Source organism: Nerophis ophidion, linkage group LG05, assembly GCF_033978795.1.
Source record: "Nerophis ophidion isolate RoL-2023_Sa linkage group LG05, RoL_Noph_v1.0, whole genome shotgun sequence".
Taxonomy (NCBI): Eukaryota; Metazoa; Chordata; class Actinopteri; order Syngnathiformes; family Syngnathidae; genus Nerophis; species Nerophis ophidion.
The window spans coordinates 21,001,707-21,019,336 of record NC_084615.1 but is presented as its reverse complement, the minus strand read 5'-3'; the positions used below and the strand labels follow the sequence as shown (position 1 = coordinate 21,019,336).

Genomic DNA, 17,630 nt, shown 5'->3' with positions numbered 1-17,630 from the left:
ACCCATATGGAAACGGGGTTTGTAGGAAATATTTTTTCGCGGCCCAGCCTCACCCAGAGTCTGCATCCAGTGGCCCCCAGGTGAAGTGAGTTTGAGACCCCTGTTTTAACTACCAAATATGGGCAAAAGAATCATCTAATAAACAACCTCAGGGACAAGATGCAGACTGAACTATTAAAGACCTGTGACCAAGTAACAAGGTGGCCATAGTCTGCAACTGTTTGTTCATCGAGCAAAAACCCGGAGGAGCTGCAACCCATTCCATTATTTATCGCATTCTTACTTATGCAAATATACTAAATAATTTCTGGTGCGACAGCTTGGAGGCGAGGCCCGGAGGAGTGACATGATGTTCCAACCAGGACCTCTCACGGCCGAGGAGACACAACAGCGGTCGCCTGGGCGGGCGCTGTTTTACATGCTAATTATCTGGCTTGACAGGCTTTATTGCCGAGGCTCTCGCTGCAGACTCGTTCCACATGTGATGTCAGCGTGGGGATAATGAGATAAGATCGCTTCGGAGCTTACAGCCTTGCCGGGACACCACCTCGTTCATTTTCCCCTTTCCCCTTATCCCGACGTTGGGGCTCGGACGCTTGTTGCAGTTTCGCGTGGGCGCCCTAACCCGAACCCCAACCCTTACCTCTAACCCCTAACCCGAACCCTAACCAATACCCCTAACCATAACCTCTAACCCCTAACCCCAACTTGAATGATATGTTGGTCAGGGCCAAGGTCAGCTCATTGGGAGACGCGCCCTCCGCTCGGAGGGACGCCCTTGTCCGCCACTCACCATGGTTTGTGAACCCCCACAACCGCAAGGTTTTTCAGCCGTTGTGTCGTGGCGGACTACACACTCAAAATTGTGTATATATTATTCAATGTCAACGATGTGGCGATATGTACGTGGACGAGACGGGCAATACCTTAGCTAGGAGATTCGCCCAACATAAGTACAACATCGTTAGACACAAAAACACCAATACTCACCTGGTCCGGCATTTTGTCCGACACGGGTGGTCTTCCGTCCGGGCAACTGTCGTCGAGACGAACCCCAGATGGAGCCTCGCCCAACGCCACAGGGCGGAGCTCATCTGGATCGCAAACTTGGGCACCAGACATCCAGGGGGCCTTAATGAGGTATGAGAGGGAGCCATTAGGATTGTAGACGGACAGAGCACATTCCTTTTTTTACTGCCCGTTTTTATTTTTCTTATATATCTCCCCACCCCCACTTCCTTCCTAACCCTACCCATTTTCTTTTTATGGTTCTAACCATAACCCCAATCCTAACCCTAATCCCAACCCCAAGCCCAACCCTCACCTCCAACCCCTAACCTGAATCCTAACCAATACCCCTAACCATAACCTCTACCCCCTAACTCTAACCCCTAACCCTAACCTTTAACCCTAACCTCTAACTCTAGCCTTAACCCTAACCCTAGACGGGATTTAGTCGAGGCGTGAAGTGCGTTTTGAGGAGTGTCACGCTGACAGTGACGAAAATAAACCTGTTTGTGTTTGTGTGAATGTTCATTAAATATTTAATACAGAAAAAGCCAATCTGGGAGACAAACAGTGACTTTTTTTTTTCTCAAAGTCTAATTAAACTACAGGGAATGTGTTGCACGTTGTAGGTAAACAGACGGCGCCCTGGGAATATCAATGGAAATTAAATGCTCCGCTAATGTTCTCCTCATTACACGATGAAACGAAACATTTGTCACTAACTTCCGTTCCGTTCAAAGGCTGTCTGACGTTTTGTGGGTGGACGGCTTTGCTCGTTTTCCAATTCGCGATCGGTCACGGTTAATCCTCAAACTTGTGTTGCCGTAGAAGACGCTTGGCTGTCTAAGTTCTTCTGCAATCACCGACATTGACATACAGAAGCAAAGTAGGCCTGAATTTCAATTAAAAACATGACAGTACAGTGGGTTTAGACTTCCTTTTTATTGTCATTCAAATTTTAACTTTGCAGTAGTACGATCAGTGTCAGAGCTTGGTCCGCATCGCCGGCAGTATGTCGGACACATTTCCAGTGAGGGTTGGACTCCACCAAGGCTGCCCTTTGTCACCCATTCTGCTCATAACTTTTATGGACAAAATTTCTAGGCGCAGTCAAGGTTTTGAGGGGATCCGGTTACCAGGTGGTTAGTCACGATATAAGAAAGTTAGACGGGCTACTAGACGGTTAGCTGGGCTACCACAACGTTAGCTGCACTAACAGAAGGTCAGCCCGGCTACCATTAAGTTATATGGACTACCAGAAAGTTCGCCAGACTATGAAAAGGTTAGGCGGGCTCTCAGAATGTGGTCAAGACTACCAAGAAGTTAACCAGACTTATATTTTATTTACTTTTGCTTGTCTAAAACAGATTGATTGGATTTTATTTGTTTCCTATTGGAAAACATGCTTTGGGGAGTGCTCAGAGAGTATGGGGTGTCAGACTGTCAGATTGTGGCGGTCCGCTCCCTGTGTGATTAGTGTCAGAGCTTGGTCCGCATCGCCCGCAGTGAGTCGGACCCGTTTCCAGTGAGGGTTGGACTCCGTCAAGGCTGTCCTTTGTCACCAATTCTGTTCATAACTTTTATGGACAGAATTTCTAGGCGCAGTCAAGGCGTTGAGGTGATCCGGTTTGGTGACTGCAGGATTAGGGCTCTGCTTTTGGCAGATGATGTGGTCCTGATGGCTCCATCTGGCCAAGATCTTCAGCTCTCTCTGGATCGGCTCGTAGCCGAGTGTGAAGTGACCGGGATGAGAATCAGCACCGAATCAGTCCGAGTCCATGGTTCTTGCCCGGGATAGGGTGGAGTGCCATCTCCGGGTTGAGGAGGAAACCTTGCCCCAAGTGGAGGAGTTCAAGTACCCAGAGTCCTGTTCACGAGAGAGGGAAGAGTAGATCGTGAGATGGACAGGCGGGTCGTTGCGGCGTCTTCAGTAATGCGGTCGCTGTATCGATCTGTTGTGGTGAATTTACCGGTCGATCTATGTTCCCATCCTCACCTATGGTCATGAGCTTTGAGTTATGACAGAAAGGACAAGATCACGGGTACAAGCGGCCGAAATGAGTTTCCTCCGCCGGGTGGTGGGGCTCTCCCTTAGAGATAGGGTGAGAAGCTCTGTCATCCGGGGGGAGCTCAAAGTAAAGCCGCTGCTCCTCCACATTGGGAGGAACCAGATGAGGTGGTTCGGGCATCTGGTCAGGATACCACCCGGGGGAAAGACGCCGTCGAAGGTGAGCCACGTAAATAAGACTGTCCACAAAACGGTGCATCCGGAAGCGACTGTCAGAAAGCAGCTTGAAGATGATCTGTAAAACATAATCCATGCAACATTTTGACTAAAGAACCACCATCAATAATAACTCATTTAATGCGCCCTATCATCCGATGACCTCAAAAACAGACCTCAACGGTGGAGTGGACGGATGATGGTTGCATAGAAGCTCCACAACGGTCACAAAGGCGGTAGAAGGCTGCAGCAAACCTGGGCCCCCAATTGTCTTGGTCTCCGTGCCATTGGACCGTAGCCTTCTCTTTGCCAAGGACAGTGTGGTGGCTGTCTGTGCACTAGTCTCCCCACTTTAAAAGACTCCACGCCCTGGAAATCCCACCAACAGGAGGACAATCATACTCATTTCTCGTGATCGCCGATGATATCCATCCATTTCTACGACTTATTCCCTTTTGGGGTTGCGGGGGGCGCTGGCGCCTATCTCAGCTACAATCGCTGAGGTGGCGACTTGTCCAGGGTGTACCCCGCTTTCCGCCCGATTGTAGCTGAGATTGCCGATGATAATCCGATAAAAATAAACCATTCATCGCCAGTGCGCCTTATAGTTTGGTGCTCCCTATGGTCTGGAAGATACAGTAATTGTGATTATTTGTAACAATTCTTAATCATTTAAACAAATAAATCAATCAATTTGATGTATTTTTTTTTTTTTAACCTGTCCTGTCCAGCCACTTAGGCAAATCATATTGTTGATGAAGATATTTGCTCAGTAGATTTACTTTAGAAAAGAGAACCATTGGATAAGACCCTTGTAAAATATACATTAATCAGAGCTCATTGTTATAGAGGAATGTAGTTAGAACTGGTATCCAATGTTTTTAAAAATGTATTGATTTGGAATCGAGAGTTGTTTTGAATCGAGAATCGGATTGTCCCACCCAAGAATCGAATCCAATCCAAACGTGCGGTGCCCAAATCTTCACAGCCCTATTAGGGACCACCGTTTTTTGGCTCATACTTCACTAGAATGCATGACCGACCTGAGAAGAGAAAGAGATGATACATTATTATATGCTCACGGATGGCACCTGGTGGGTGTCTGAGCACACTGCAGCTAGTCCTGGAGAATCCCACTCCTCATTGCTTCAGTCGCATGCACGATTCTTACAGGAATGAGGCAAAGTTACAGTTGTACCTACTTTAGGCCACTGTGTAACATGTCACAAAGTTTGAACAGTAACACTGTGTTTGAGTATTTAATTAAGTGATTCCTTGGCATACCACTAGTGGCAGAGCTGTGAGAGAGTATGGCCAACTCATTTTCAGGGTGGCGTCGTCAAGTGAGGGGCTTTAGACCATTCAGAGATTGGCCATAGCCATAGTCTTTCTAATCAGAGATTTGCCATGGTCTGTCTGATTGGTAAAAAAAAAAAAAAAACTTGTTACTACAGGGCACCATGCTGGGGATTAACTCTGAAATTGAGTTGGCCATACTTTCTGGCTCTGACTTGCGGTACCAGGGTTTGAGAATCACTCCTCCAAGTATTGGCTTAACAAAGTTCTTTCTGTCTCCAGCCATCGAGGTGAACCTCCAGAAAGCCTTGGCCGAGGCCTCCGAGACGTGCACCCAAGAGTGTCTGATCCTGGGCCACTCCGACAGCTGCTGGATGCCGCCCGTCCTGGCCCAGTTCCAGAGTCCGGTTGGTGGAAGCCCGGCCTCCACCCCAACGTCCGCCGCCATCTCTGGTACGCTGCCGTCCTTTGGCTTCCAGCAGAGCAGCGCTCGCGGGGCAAAGGCTAGCATGGGCAGCCTGGGGGTCATGGATGGCCGCCACACTCTGGGCAGGTCCGTGCCGAAAAAGGACGAGCTGGACAAAGGGCTGAGCCGGCCGCAGTTCTACAACACCTTGGATAGACACTGCGGTAACAAGAAGGACGACACCGTCAAGGTGATCCCCCTGGCGAGCTTCTCGTCCCCTGGAAAGCAGACGGCGACTGGCAGCAGCTCTTTCCTACATGAGCACCAGCTGTAAGAACTTTGGCCCCCGGCATCTTGTACATGTGACTCCACCCAGCTTTTTTCTCGGTGTCTCTGCTATGCGTGGAAGTATGCACCATTCCAAGATGTAGGACCAGCTCACCTTTGCTAATTGACCCGTCAAGAAACTGGTTATATCATGAACATGATACTTTTCTGAAGAGCCTATACATAATAATCATCACAATAAGCGGCGCATCGATTGGGTTTTGGGTTTCCCGGATCAGAGACAATCTTATTTGAACTCAATCGCAGACATCATGGACCTATTCTTCGGACCGGTCAAGAACAAAACTGTGTGATAGTGTAGAAATACTGTATAGACCTGGATATAAGACGGAATACAAAAACAGACTTGGGAAAAAAATGAATGGTCTTATATTCAGGTGGAGTCAGGGAGTCCTCTCTCCCAGGAGAGCTTTTCTTCCTGTCACTCACACACACTTAAAAAAAGACAGCAAGTCTTCTGTTTGATTCAATACGGTCAGTTATTTAGCATTTTATAACAATGATTTCGGCTGAGTTTTAGGTTCCGGGAATATCTTACTTTAAAGGGGACGGATGATGAATTGTTCGTCTTTTCTGATAAATAAAAGTTCGTAGAATATCGGACAGTCGTGTAAAAAAAAAAATCATGTTTCATGCATTTTGGCGATAGCCTGCTGTGTTTTACAGTCTTGCGCTGATGTCACAGCGCAGTGGACGTACAACAACATTGGACGTTTTTAATCGGATCTTATGTTTCAAAACGTTATTTCCGATCCAGTCTGGGGAAAAAGGACAACTTCAAGATATACATTTGAGGAAGGTACACGTTCTAAAGATGAATTGTGGTACTTTTGGAGAAGGAGGGGCGTGGTTTCATTGGCAATCTGGGAACATCTTGCAGACAGACTCAAAAAAATCGGTTATAAAATTGACTACGGAGGAAAATTTTTAACCAAAGCATATCCAATACATATGTAAACCGCAAGTTATTAAAGTTTCTCCCGAATATTAACACTGAATTGGGAGGTTGCGACTTGTCCAGGGTGGACCCCGCCTTCCGCCCGATTGTAGCTGAGATAGGCGCCAGCTCCCCCTGTGACCCCAAAAAGGGAATAAGCAGTAGAAAATAGATGGGATGGATGGTAATCTTAGTCTCGAATTTAACAGTACTCAATAATTATGTATAACCTACTCACAGCTTAACTGGATAAAACTTGTCAAATGATATGAAAATTATTGTTCGAGGCTTTGTAGCAGGCACAGGACATTGATACAGAGTTGATCATGCGTGCAAAACTTCGAAACAAAGTTGCAAAATAGTTGTATTTGTAAACTGAGACAATGTTGGATTTGCGTTGTTGGTTGGAAAATGAAAAAACATCAACGGTCAAATAAACGTCCCAACCTGACATTGGATAAACGTAGTCAAAAAGCACGTTTTATTTGTGTTGTAGAATATTGGTTGGGAAATGACCCAAATGTTATGGTCAAATTAACATCAGAACCCAACGTTGATTAAGCATCGTCAAAAAGCAAGATGTTTCAATGTTAGGTTGGGCGCTGATTTGACCGTTGAGATTTCCAAAACAATATTCTAAAAAAACGTTGAAACAACATGGTTTTTGATGACGTTTAATCAATGTTGAGTTCTGACGTTGATTTGACTATTGAATTTTGGTCATTTGGTTGGGAAATAACAAAAATTCAATGGTCAAATCAACGTCAGAACCCAAATTTGATTAACCGTTGTCAAAAAGCATGCTTTTTCAACGTTAGGTTGTGACGTTTGTTCTGACCGTTGAAACTTACAAACCAATATTCTACAACACAAACCTGACATTGATTAAACGTTGTCAAAAAGCTTGTTGTTTCCACGTTGTATTCGTGTTGTAGAATATTGGTTGGGGAATTACTATATTTTAATGGTCAAATCAACGTAAGAACCCAGCATTGATTAAACGTCGTCAAAAACATGTTGTTTCAACATTAGGTTGTGACGTTAATTTGACCGTTGAAATTTCCAAGACAATATTCTACAACACAAACCTAACGTTGAAACAACATGCTTTTTGACGACTTTTAATCAATGTTGGCTTCTGACAATGATTTGGCCATTGAATTTTGGTCATTTTCAAACCAATATTCTGCAACACAAATCTGACATTGAATAAACGTCGTCAAAAAGCATTGTTGTTTCAACGTTGTATTTTTGTTGTCGAATATTGGTTGAGAAATGACCAATATTCAATAGTCAAATCAGGGTCAGAAACCAACATTGATTAAACGTCGTCAAAAAGCGTGTTGTTTCAACGTTAGATTGTTGGCGTTGATTTGACCGCTGAAATTTCCAAAACAATATTCTACAAAAACGTTGAAACAACATGCTTTTTGATGACGTTTAGTCAATGTTGGGTCCTGACGTTGATTTGACCATTGAATTTTGGTAATTTTCCTACCAATATAAAACAACCCAAACCTGACCTTGAATAAACGTTGTCAAAAAGCATGTTGTTTCAAGATTAGGTTGTGACGTTGATTTGACCGTTGACATTTCCAAAACAATATACTACAAAAACGTTGAAACAACATGGTTTTTGACGACGTTTAATCAATGTTGAGTTCTGACGTTGATTTGACCATTGAATTTTGGTCACTTTCCAACCAATTTTCTGCAACACGAACCTGACATTGAATAAACGTCGTCAAAAAGCATTGTTGTTTCAACGTCGTATTTTTGTTGTTGAATATTAGTTGAGAAAAGACCAAAATTCAATGGTCAAAATAGTGTCAGAACCCAACGTTGATTAAACGTCATCAAAAAGCATGTTGTTTCAACATTAGGTTGTGACGTTTGTTTTTACCGTTGAAATTTCCAAGACAATATTCTACAACACAAACCTAACGTTGAAACAACATGCTTTTTGACGACATTTAATCAATGTTGGGTTTTGACGGTGATTTGACCATTGAATTTTGGTCACTTTCCAACCAATTTTCTGCAACACGAACCTGACATTGAATAAACGTCGTCAAAAAGCATTGTTGTTTCAACGTCGTATTTTTGTTGTCGAATATTGGTTGAGAAAAGACCAAAATTCAATGGTCAAAATAGTGTCAGAACCCAACGTTGATTAAACGTCGTCAAAAAGCATGTTGTTTCAACATTAGGTTGTGACGTTTGTTTTTACCGTTGAAATTTCCAAGACAATATTCTACAACACAAACCTAACGTTGAAACAACATGCTTTTTGACGACATTTAATCAATGTTGGGTTCTAACGTTGATTTGACCTTTGAATTTTGGTCATTTTCCAACCAATATTCTGCAACACGAACCTGACATTGAATAAACGTCGTCAAAAAGCATTGTTGTCTCAACGTTGTATTTTTGTTGTCGAATATTGGTTGAGAAATGACCAACATTCAATGGTCAAATCAGTGTCAGAACCCAACGTTGATCAAACGTCGTCAAAAAGCATGTTGTTTCAATACCAGGTTGTGACGTTTATTTTGACCGTTGAAATTTCCAAAACAATATTCTACAAAAACGTTGAAACAACATGGTTTTTGACGACGTTTAATCAATGTTGAGTTCTGACGTTGATTTGACCATTGAATTTCAGTCACTTTCCAACCAATATTCTGCAACACAAACCTGACATTGATTAAAATGTTGTCAAAAAGCATGTTGTTTCAACGTTGTATTTTTGTTGTCGTATTATGGTTGAGAAATGACCAAAATTCAATGGTCAAATCAACGTCAGAACCCAACATTGATTAAAAATCGTCAAAAAACATGTTTTTTCATCATTATGTTTGACTTGCCCAACGTCAGGACATATTTTAACACATTTTCAACGTTGTTTCAATGTCTTGTGGTCTGATCAGGCTAGTTACAAAAACAAATACTAATCAAAATTCTCTGCAAAATAAGGGACTTGTGAAAACTGATGAAAAATATATGTACATACAATTAAGTGCTGCAACGAATACATTCTCATTTAAATAATAATAATATAAGTTTTTATATAAACGGTCGATACATTCAAAGTGAAACTGAAAATACAGCTTTTCCAATTTAGTCCTAATTTTTGCACTTATATTTGACTATTTTCAGACTTCTTCTGTTTGTTTGAGATTGTCATTACTGCCACAAGTGGTGGAAAAGTGTATTACAACTGAGTACCGCTGTGGCCCCTACGGACCTTCTTGCTGGTGTCCCAACAATGGTAAAGAAACACTGATTTAGACCATAGGGACGTGTTTTAAATGTAGATTAAAAGCCCTTAGTCCATAGGTCTTTTTAAAATATCTTTAATACAGCCTTGACTTGTTTTCATTTATTGAAATAATGTATTTTTATGAGTCATTTATTGGTGTGGTCTTGACTGTAAGAGGTTTGAGCGATGGATCAGCTCCATTCTGGACTCAACTCCTCCAGATTCATGGCTTATTCCTTGCCACACAGTTTGGTCGGTGAAAACGGGGTCAATACCAAAGTGGTTCCATTACACAAAAGGAGAAAAGTGATGTTTGTTTGAAGTACGGCGGTGTGTTCCATGTTAGAACCAGGCCACGGTACTTGGTGTGTGCCGGGCTCAGAGCGTGGCTGTCCTAAAAGACTCATGCAGAAACAAATGCAAATGCGCTACGTTTGAGTGTTAATTCGGGCTAAATGCTAATTACGAGCCCTGGGTGTTGTTGGTATTCGCGATCCAGTGAAGTGTTGCTCTCTGCACAAACTCCTTTGGTGGCGGGAGATGCCGCTTTTGTCTTGGCTGAACGTGTTTCAGAAGTCTATTTCGGTCGAGGGTGGGGGGATTTTTGAAAAAAAAAATTTGAAAAGCGTAACTAGGCCAATGGTAGACAGCGCCGGTAATCTGCATGCATTCCACCGAGGGACGCTAAAACTGAAAAAAAACGACAAATAATCAGACGAACGCGTACCCGGGATGTTTACCGTGCGGACGGACGCTCCGTCAATGCCAGCTCCGTTGAGAAAGTGCGCGCCGCTAAAAGTCGTCTCGTTATCTCGCCTGGAAAAGGTGCAGACGGATGCGCTCGGGAAAAGTCGAGCCTCCTATTTTTTCTCGGCTTTTGTTTCTGCTGCTCGGATTGGAGCCAATTAAGAAATTCTCCGTCTAATTACTTTGATGTGTGATGCCGGTAGCAACGCTTATTGTGGTAAAGGAAGTCCGTAGAATGGTTTTCTGGCCCAGCCGGGAACTCGCTTTGCACCAGCAATTACAAAGGTAGTGAGACTTTAAAGATAGCTGGTTAATATGCTGCTGCTCAAACTGTGTCTCGATAACTTGCTGCTATTTATCAGAGGTCTTTGAATGCACCTGATTAATTGATGTTACTCTACAGGCGGGAGGAGATTCCACGGCCCCGTCACTGGGTGGATGTCATGGCAGAGGAAGAGGGAGGCGGGGTTAATTATTTTGCAAGAAGTCTGCTGAAAATAATGGAAAGCGCCACTCTACATCGCAACTGATGCTGTGGTCAAAGTTAGAATTGTCACAAAACACATTTTCTGATATTCAACAGTCTAATGCCGTCTGACAGCTTAAGTGGTTATAAATTCCCTTCCTACTGTACAGATCCACGTTATTTTTAATTTTATAACAAGTATTCTGCTGGGAAATACAACTATTTCATTTATTACAGGGCTCAAAATGTTGCTATTTTAAAAATATTTGTCAATGTTTAGTCACTAAAGCCGAAGTTATTGCGTTTTATTCGTTAGAAAGTGCTCAAATGGGATATCAGTTAGGTTCGGAAATAACACAGAGTTTATTTTATCCCTACAAGCCTGTTTTGCAGGTTTCTCTGCTCTTTATGGGATTTTATCTTCAATAATGTGAGACCCAATTAGTCAGACTGACTTGAAATTGTTCACACCCCACTGTAACTTTAAGGCAGAAGCAATGATAAGGTGGTAAGATTTAATAAAATAGCTGATTAATATGCTGCTGCTCGAACTGTGTCGCGATTACTTGCTTGAGGTCTACAAAACACATTTTCAGATATTCAACACTCTAATGCCGTCTGTCGGCTTAAGTGGGTATCAATTCCCTTCCTACTGTGCAATTCCACGTTATTTTTAATTGTACAACAAGTTTTCTACTAGGAAATACAACTATTTCATATATTACAGCGCTCAAAATGTTGCTAGTTCAAAAAACTTTGTCAATGTTTAGTCACTATAGCCGAGGTTACTGCGTTTTATCCGGTGGAAAGTCCTCAATACCGGGGTAGAGCGGGATATCCGTTAAGTTAGGAAAAAACACCGTTTCCCTGCTCTTCAGGGGATTTTATTGTATTATTACATGATAAACCGAAATACAGTAAAACTACTCTCCTTAGATGTCATACAGATGCATTGTCATCTATAGTAAATAAAGTGGGACCCAATTAGTCAGACTGACTTGAAACTTCTCACACCCACTGTAACTTTAAAGCAGAAGCAATGACAAGGTGGCAAGATTTTAAAAAATAGCTTATTAATATGCTGCTGGTCGAACTGTGTCGCTATAACTTGCTTCAAATTACCAGAAGTCTTTGAATGCACCTGATTAATTGATGTTACAGACGGGAAAGGATTCATCCGGGCCCATCCCTGGGTGGATGTCGTGTCAGAGGAAGGGGGAGGGGGGGGTGCTAATTATTTGGCAAGACGCCTGCTGAAAATGATGGAAAGTGCCACTCTACATCGAAACTGACGCTGTGGTCAAAAGTAGAATTGTAACAAATCACATTTTCAGATGTTCAACACTTAAATGACGTCTGACGGCTTAAGTGGATACTGCACCTCCGAGTTTGGCACGTTTCATGTGTCAGGTAAACCATAGAAATTCCCTTCCTTCTTACTTTGCAATTCCAAGTTATTTTTCAATTTATAACAAGTATTCTACTGATAATTATAACTATTTAATTTCTTTACAGGACTCAAAATGTTGCTAGTTTAAATATGAATATAGGCGAAAACACAGATTCTATTTCATCCCGACAAGCCTGTTTCGCAGGTTTCCCTGCTCTTCAGGGGATTTTATTGCATCATTACATGATAAACTGAAATACAGTTAAACTACTCGCCCTTAGATGTCCTGCAGATTCATCGTCATATATAGTAAATAAAGTTGGACCCGATAAGTCAGACTGACTTGAAATTTCTCACACCCGAAACACGCTCCTGCATTACGTAGCTCGCCGAGTCGTTCGTAGCTCTTCCGCTGGGACTTGCAATCCTCTTCCAAAACGCTAGAAAGCGTGGTTTTCCTGAGTGACTATAACTTGTGTAATTTGTCTATAAAATTGTAATAAGTACACCTCTGCATATTAATGCATGCTTATTAACATTAAAGAGAACAAAACTATAAATGTTGACTCTTTGCAGTATGATCTACTGCCAGGTGTCTACATCACCAGGTGTACTATTCGTGCCGTTCCTTACCTTGTACCAGCTGTCAAATTGGGACAAGGACAAGACGTGCAATTCAAGGGAAGGATTTTGCAAGGCAGGCACAGTCTCTTAGATCCTCTGGGGTCGGGGATCTTATCCTTGCCAAGAGGATTTATCCGAGTCCGAGGCAAAAGGACCACCTAACGTGACATTGTGTTCCTTGACCGGGAAATGAGTAATAAATAATAAGGAGGTATAGCGAGAAGCCAGGGGTACAAGTTAAACCTCTACTATGCAAAGCGGAAGCCATTTATCAACAACACCCAGAAATGCGTCGCTGTGCCTGAGCTCATCTAAGAAAGTGTAATAAGTGCCAGGAGTAAATAAGTAATAATTGCAATAATAATTTTACAATACACTCTGCTGAAAATGATGGAACCGACGTGTGGTCAAAGTTGGAATTGCCACAAAACACATTTTACGACATTTAACACTCTACTGCCATCTGGCAGTTGAAGAGGATAGTGCACCCGCAAATGTGTCACGTTTCATGTGTCAGGTAAACCGTGATGAATGGGGCCGTATGAATACCTTTCCTACTGTAATTCCGTCCATCCATCCATCTTCTTCTACTGATCCCAGGTCAGGTCGCGGGGGTAGCAGCCTCAGCAGGGATGCCCAGACTTCTCTCTCCCCAGCCGCTTCGTCCTGCTCCTCCTGGGGGAACCCGATGCGTTCCCAGGCCAGCCGGAAAACATAATCTTCCCAATGTGTGTCGTTGGTCTTCCCCGTGGCCTTCTACCGGTCGGACGGGTAAGGAGGCAGTCTCCTCTTGATGTGGAGGACCAGCATCTTTACCTTGAGGTTCTCCCAGATGGCAGAGCTTCTCACCCTATCTCTAAGGGAGAGCCCCGCCACCGAGCAGAGGAAACTCTTTTCGGCCGCTTGTACCCGTGATCTTGTCCTTTTGGTCATAATCCAAAGCTCATGGCCATAGGTGAGGATGGGAACGTGGATCGACCTGTAAATTGAGACCTTTGCTTTCTGGCTCAGCTCCTTCTTTATCACGACGGATCAATACAGTGTCCGCATTACTGAAGACGCCGCACCTATCAACCTGTAGATTTCATGATCCACTCTTCACTCACTCGTGAACAAGACTTTGAGCTACTTGAACTCCTCCACATGGGGAAGGGTCTCCTCCTTAACCCGGAAATGGCATCCCACCCTTTTCCGGGAAGAGAAAGTATGAATACTCTTCATACTGTAATTCCATGCATCCATCCATCTTCTTCCACTTATTCAAGGTTGGGTCACGAGGGCAGAAGCCTAAGCAGGGAAGCCCAGACATCTCTCTCCCTCGCCAATTTGTCCAGCTCCTCACGGGGGAGGCATTCCCAGGGCATTTGGGAGACATAGTCTTCCCAACGTGTCCTGGGTCTTCCCCGTGGCCTCCTACCGTTTAGACATGCCCTAGGAGGTGTTCGGGTGGCATCCTGACCAGAAGCCCTCTTGATGTGGAGGAGCAGCAGCTTTACTTTGAGGTTCTCCCAGATGACTGAGCTTCTCGCCCTATCTCTAAGGGAAAGCCCCACCACCAGGCGGAGGAAAATATTTCGGTTACTTTCGGTCATACCCCAAATCTCATGACCAAAAGGGAGGATGGGAAGGTAGATCGGCCGGTAAATTGAGAGCTTTGCCTTTCGGCTTAGCTCCTTCTTCACCACGACGGATCGATACGGCGTCCGCATTACTGAATACGCCACACAGATCCGCCTGTTGATCTCACGATCCACTCTTCCCCCACTCGTGAACAAGACCCCGAGGTACTTGAACTCCTCCATATGAGGCAGAGTCTCCTCCCCAACCCTCACATGGCACTCCACCCTTTTTGAGATGAGAACATATGATACCTTTCCTACGGTAATTCCATCCATCCATCCATCCATCCATGCATCCATCCATCCATTTTCTTCCGTGTCCTGGGTCTTCCGGGTCGGACATGCCCTAAACACCTCCCTAGGAAGGCGTCCGGGTGGCATCCTGACCAGATGCCCTCTTGAAGTTGAGGTGTAGCAGATTTACTTAGAGGTTCTCCCAGATGACAGAGCTTCTTACCCCATCTCTAAGGGAAACTCCCACCACCTGGTGGAGGAAACTCTTTTCGGCCTCTCCCGGTCATAAACCAAATCTCATGACCAAAAGTGAGGATGGGAAGGTAGATCGGCCGGTAAATGAAGAGCTTTGCCTTTCGGCTCAGCTCCCTCTTCACCACGACGGAATGCTACAGCCTCCGCATTACTGAATACGGCACACAGATCCACCTGTTGATCCCACAAAAACTCTTCCCTCATTCGTGAACAAGACTCCGAGGTACTTGAACTCCTTCGTATGGGGCAAGGTCTCCTCCCCAACTGCGTATGAATACCCTTTCTACGGTAATTCCATCCATCCATCTTCTTCTGCTTATCCAAAGTCCGGTCACAAGGGCAGCAGCCTAAGCAGGTAAACCCAAACGTCCCTCTCCCCAGCCACTTCAACCAGCTCCTCCCGGGGGATCCGATGCTGTTCCCAGGCCAGCCGGTAGACAGTCTTCCCAACATGTCCTGGATCTTCCCTGTGGCCTCCTACCTGTCGAACATGCCCTAAACACCTCCCTAGGGAGGCGTCCGGGTGGCATCCTGACCAGATGCCCTCTCGATGTGGAGGAGTAGCAGGTTTACTTTGAGCTCTTCCTGGATGGAAGAGCTTCTCACCCTATCTCTAAGGGAAAGCCCCGCCACCGAGCAAAGGTAACTATTTTCGTCCGCTTGTCCTTTCAATCATAACCCAGAGCTCATAACCATAAGTGAGGATGGCAACGTAGAGCGACCGGTAAATTAAGAGCTTTGCCTTTCGGCTCAGCTCCTTTTTCACCTCGACGGATCAATACAGGGTCCGCATTACTGAAGAGGCCGCACATATCTACCTGTCCAGCTCACGATCCATTCGTGAACAAGACTCTGAGGTTCTTGAACTCCTCCACATGGGGCATGGTCTCCCCCCCAACCCAGAGATTGCACTCCACCCTTTTCCCGGGTGAGAGCTTGGAAGTGCTGATTTTCATTCCAGTTGCTTCACACTCGGCTGCAAACCGATCCAGTGAGAGCTGAAGATCCCGGCCAGATGAAGCCATCGGGACCGCATCATTTGCAAAAATATACTGTAATCATGAACGTTAAATCTAAACCCCCCCAAACAATTGTGCCGTCGCTGCCTCTTTAAGACTCTGCTGCCATAGGAAATTTATCTGCAATGGGATATAAAGAACAAGCCGCACACATCAAACAGACGGCAAACCCAAAAGAGCCATTTCAGTCTCTGCTCACTGACTAAATGTCGCCGCGCCGACATTTAACAAACATAATGTTGCCCAATTAGGGTTTCATCACAGTCTCTAAGAGTAAGGACGGACATTATTCTTCTTGGACTGTCTGAAAGATGTCGCCGCTAATTAGGGCCTTCTTCGCAAAAGAAGGAAAAGAACTGTCACAATGCCATAAGTGATGTTCCGGAAAATAATCACTCGTGTACGCTACTCACCAGTATGATATCTGTCAAGTCGCAGCGTGCTGAATAAATGCATAAGTACCGTAGGATGTCGCTTAGGAATGCTAATGTCGATGTTGTTCCTTGTACATGTGTCCTGTTTTCTTTGATTTTTCTTATGTCAACAAAGAACACGTCTTCTGTACGAATGCGCACGTGTTGCTTGTTAAAAGTAGAAAACCCGTCAATAATCGCACGTCATCGCATTTTCATCGTATTCTTTCACTTCTCCCGTGCGGCTAGGAATAACAAGGATAGTCAAGAGAAAATACAAGTCTATAATTATTATTATTTTTTTTTTGGGTGGGGGGTGGGGGGGGTTAAAAACTGTGACATCATTTGCATGAACTGTTTTGGACTCCTGTAATACTGCCTCATCGCACCCATTGTTAGATTCCGTGTCAGTATTGGTGTTTACTGTCCGTCTTATAGAACCACACCGATACCACGTTAAGCCAACAAGTACCGTATTTTCCGGGCTATAACAGCACATTTTAGAAGAAATAAATACGTGTATATATATTTGACACACGGTAAAACTTACAAATGTTGCCTGAAGAATCCCTTCGAGCAGGAACGCTATGGACGCTTATGCTTCCAAAACAAAACAGAAGTCGTCATCACGGACCTACAAATGAACTTAACGGCGACATTTTTGGTACATTTACAGAACTGATACCATACAAAGAGAATGCCATCGTAAGTCAATACCAATACAGACGCTTTTAAACATCTTAGTATTTTCGCTAACGCTACCGACACGAGCATGGTTACATTACGACGACAAATATGCATGAGGACACTCCCTGCAGACTAAAGTATGACTTGCTTTATTTATATTGTAAAACTTACAAATTTTGCTTGGAGAATTCCTTCGAGCAAGAACGCTACGGACGGTTATGCTTCCGGTTCAAGGCGCGAAACAGGGAGTATATTTTTGACCTGCAGTGAGCGAACTCTGTCGCACAGACAATAACACACCTCTGTCGGCATCGTGCGAAAACTATTCGTTGAATATGACACAGCGTGGCCGTAAGCGGAGAAAAAAAAACATGAATTGGCAGCGCCGTTTTATAAGCCGCAGGTTTCAAAGCGAAGTCATCGTCATGGAGCCAATAATCAGCTTAACGACGAAATATTGGTACATTTACAGAATTGATACCATACATAGAGAATGCCATCGTAAGTCAATAACAATATAGACACTTTTAAACATCTTAGCATTTTCGCTAACGCTGCCGACGCGAGCATGGTTACATTAAAACGACAAATATGCATGAGGACACTCCCTACAGACTTAAGTACGACTTGTTTTAGTTATATTGTAAAACTTCCAAACGTTGCTTGGAGAATTCTTTCGAACAGGAACGCTACGG

At 44.0% G+C, this 17,630-nt stretch overlaps 1 protein-coding gene across 1 annotated transcript in view; it reads left to right on the top strand.

Moving 5' to 3' along the window:
• pcdh11 (protocadherin 11) overlaps positions 1 to 11,907 on the top strand; it is a 591,758-nt gene extending 579,851 nt beyond the window's left edge. The window contains exon 6 of the mRNA XM_061900330.1: positions 4,811 to 11,907. Within this exon, the coding sequence (XP_061756314.1) occupies positions 4,811 to 5,268 (458 nt within the window). The 3' untranslated portion in view covers positions 5,269 to 11,907. The remainder of the gene's footprint in view (positions 1 to 4,810) is intronic.
• Positions 11,908 to 17,630: the final 5,723 nt, after the last annotated feature.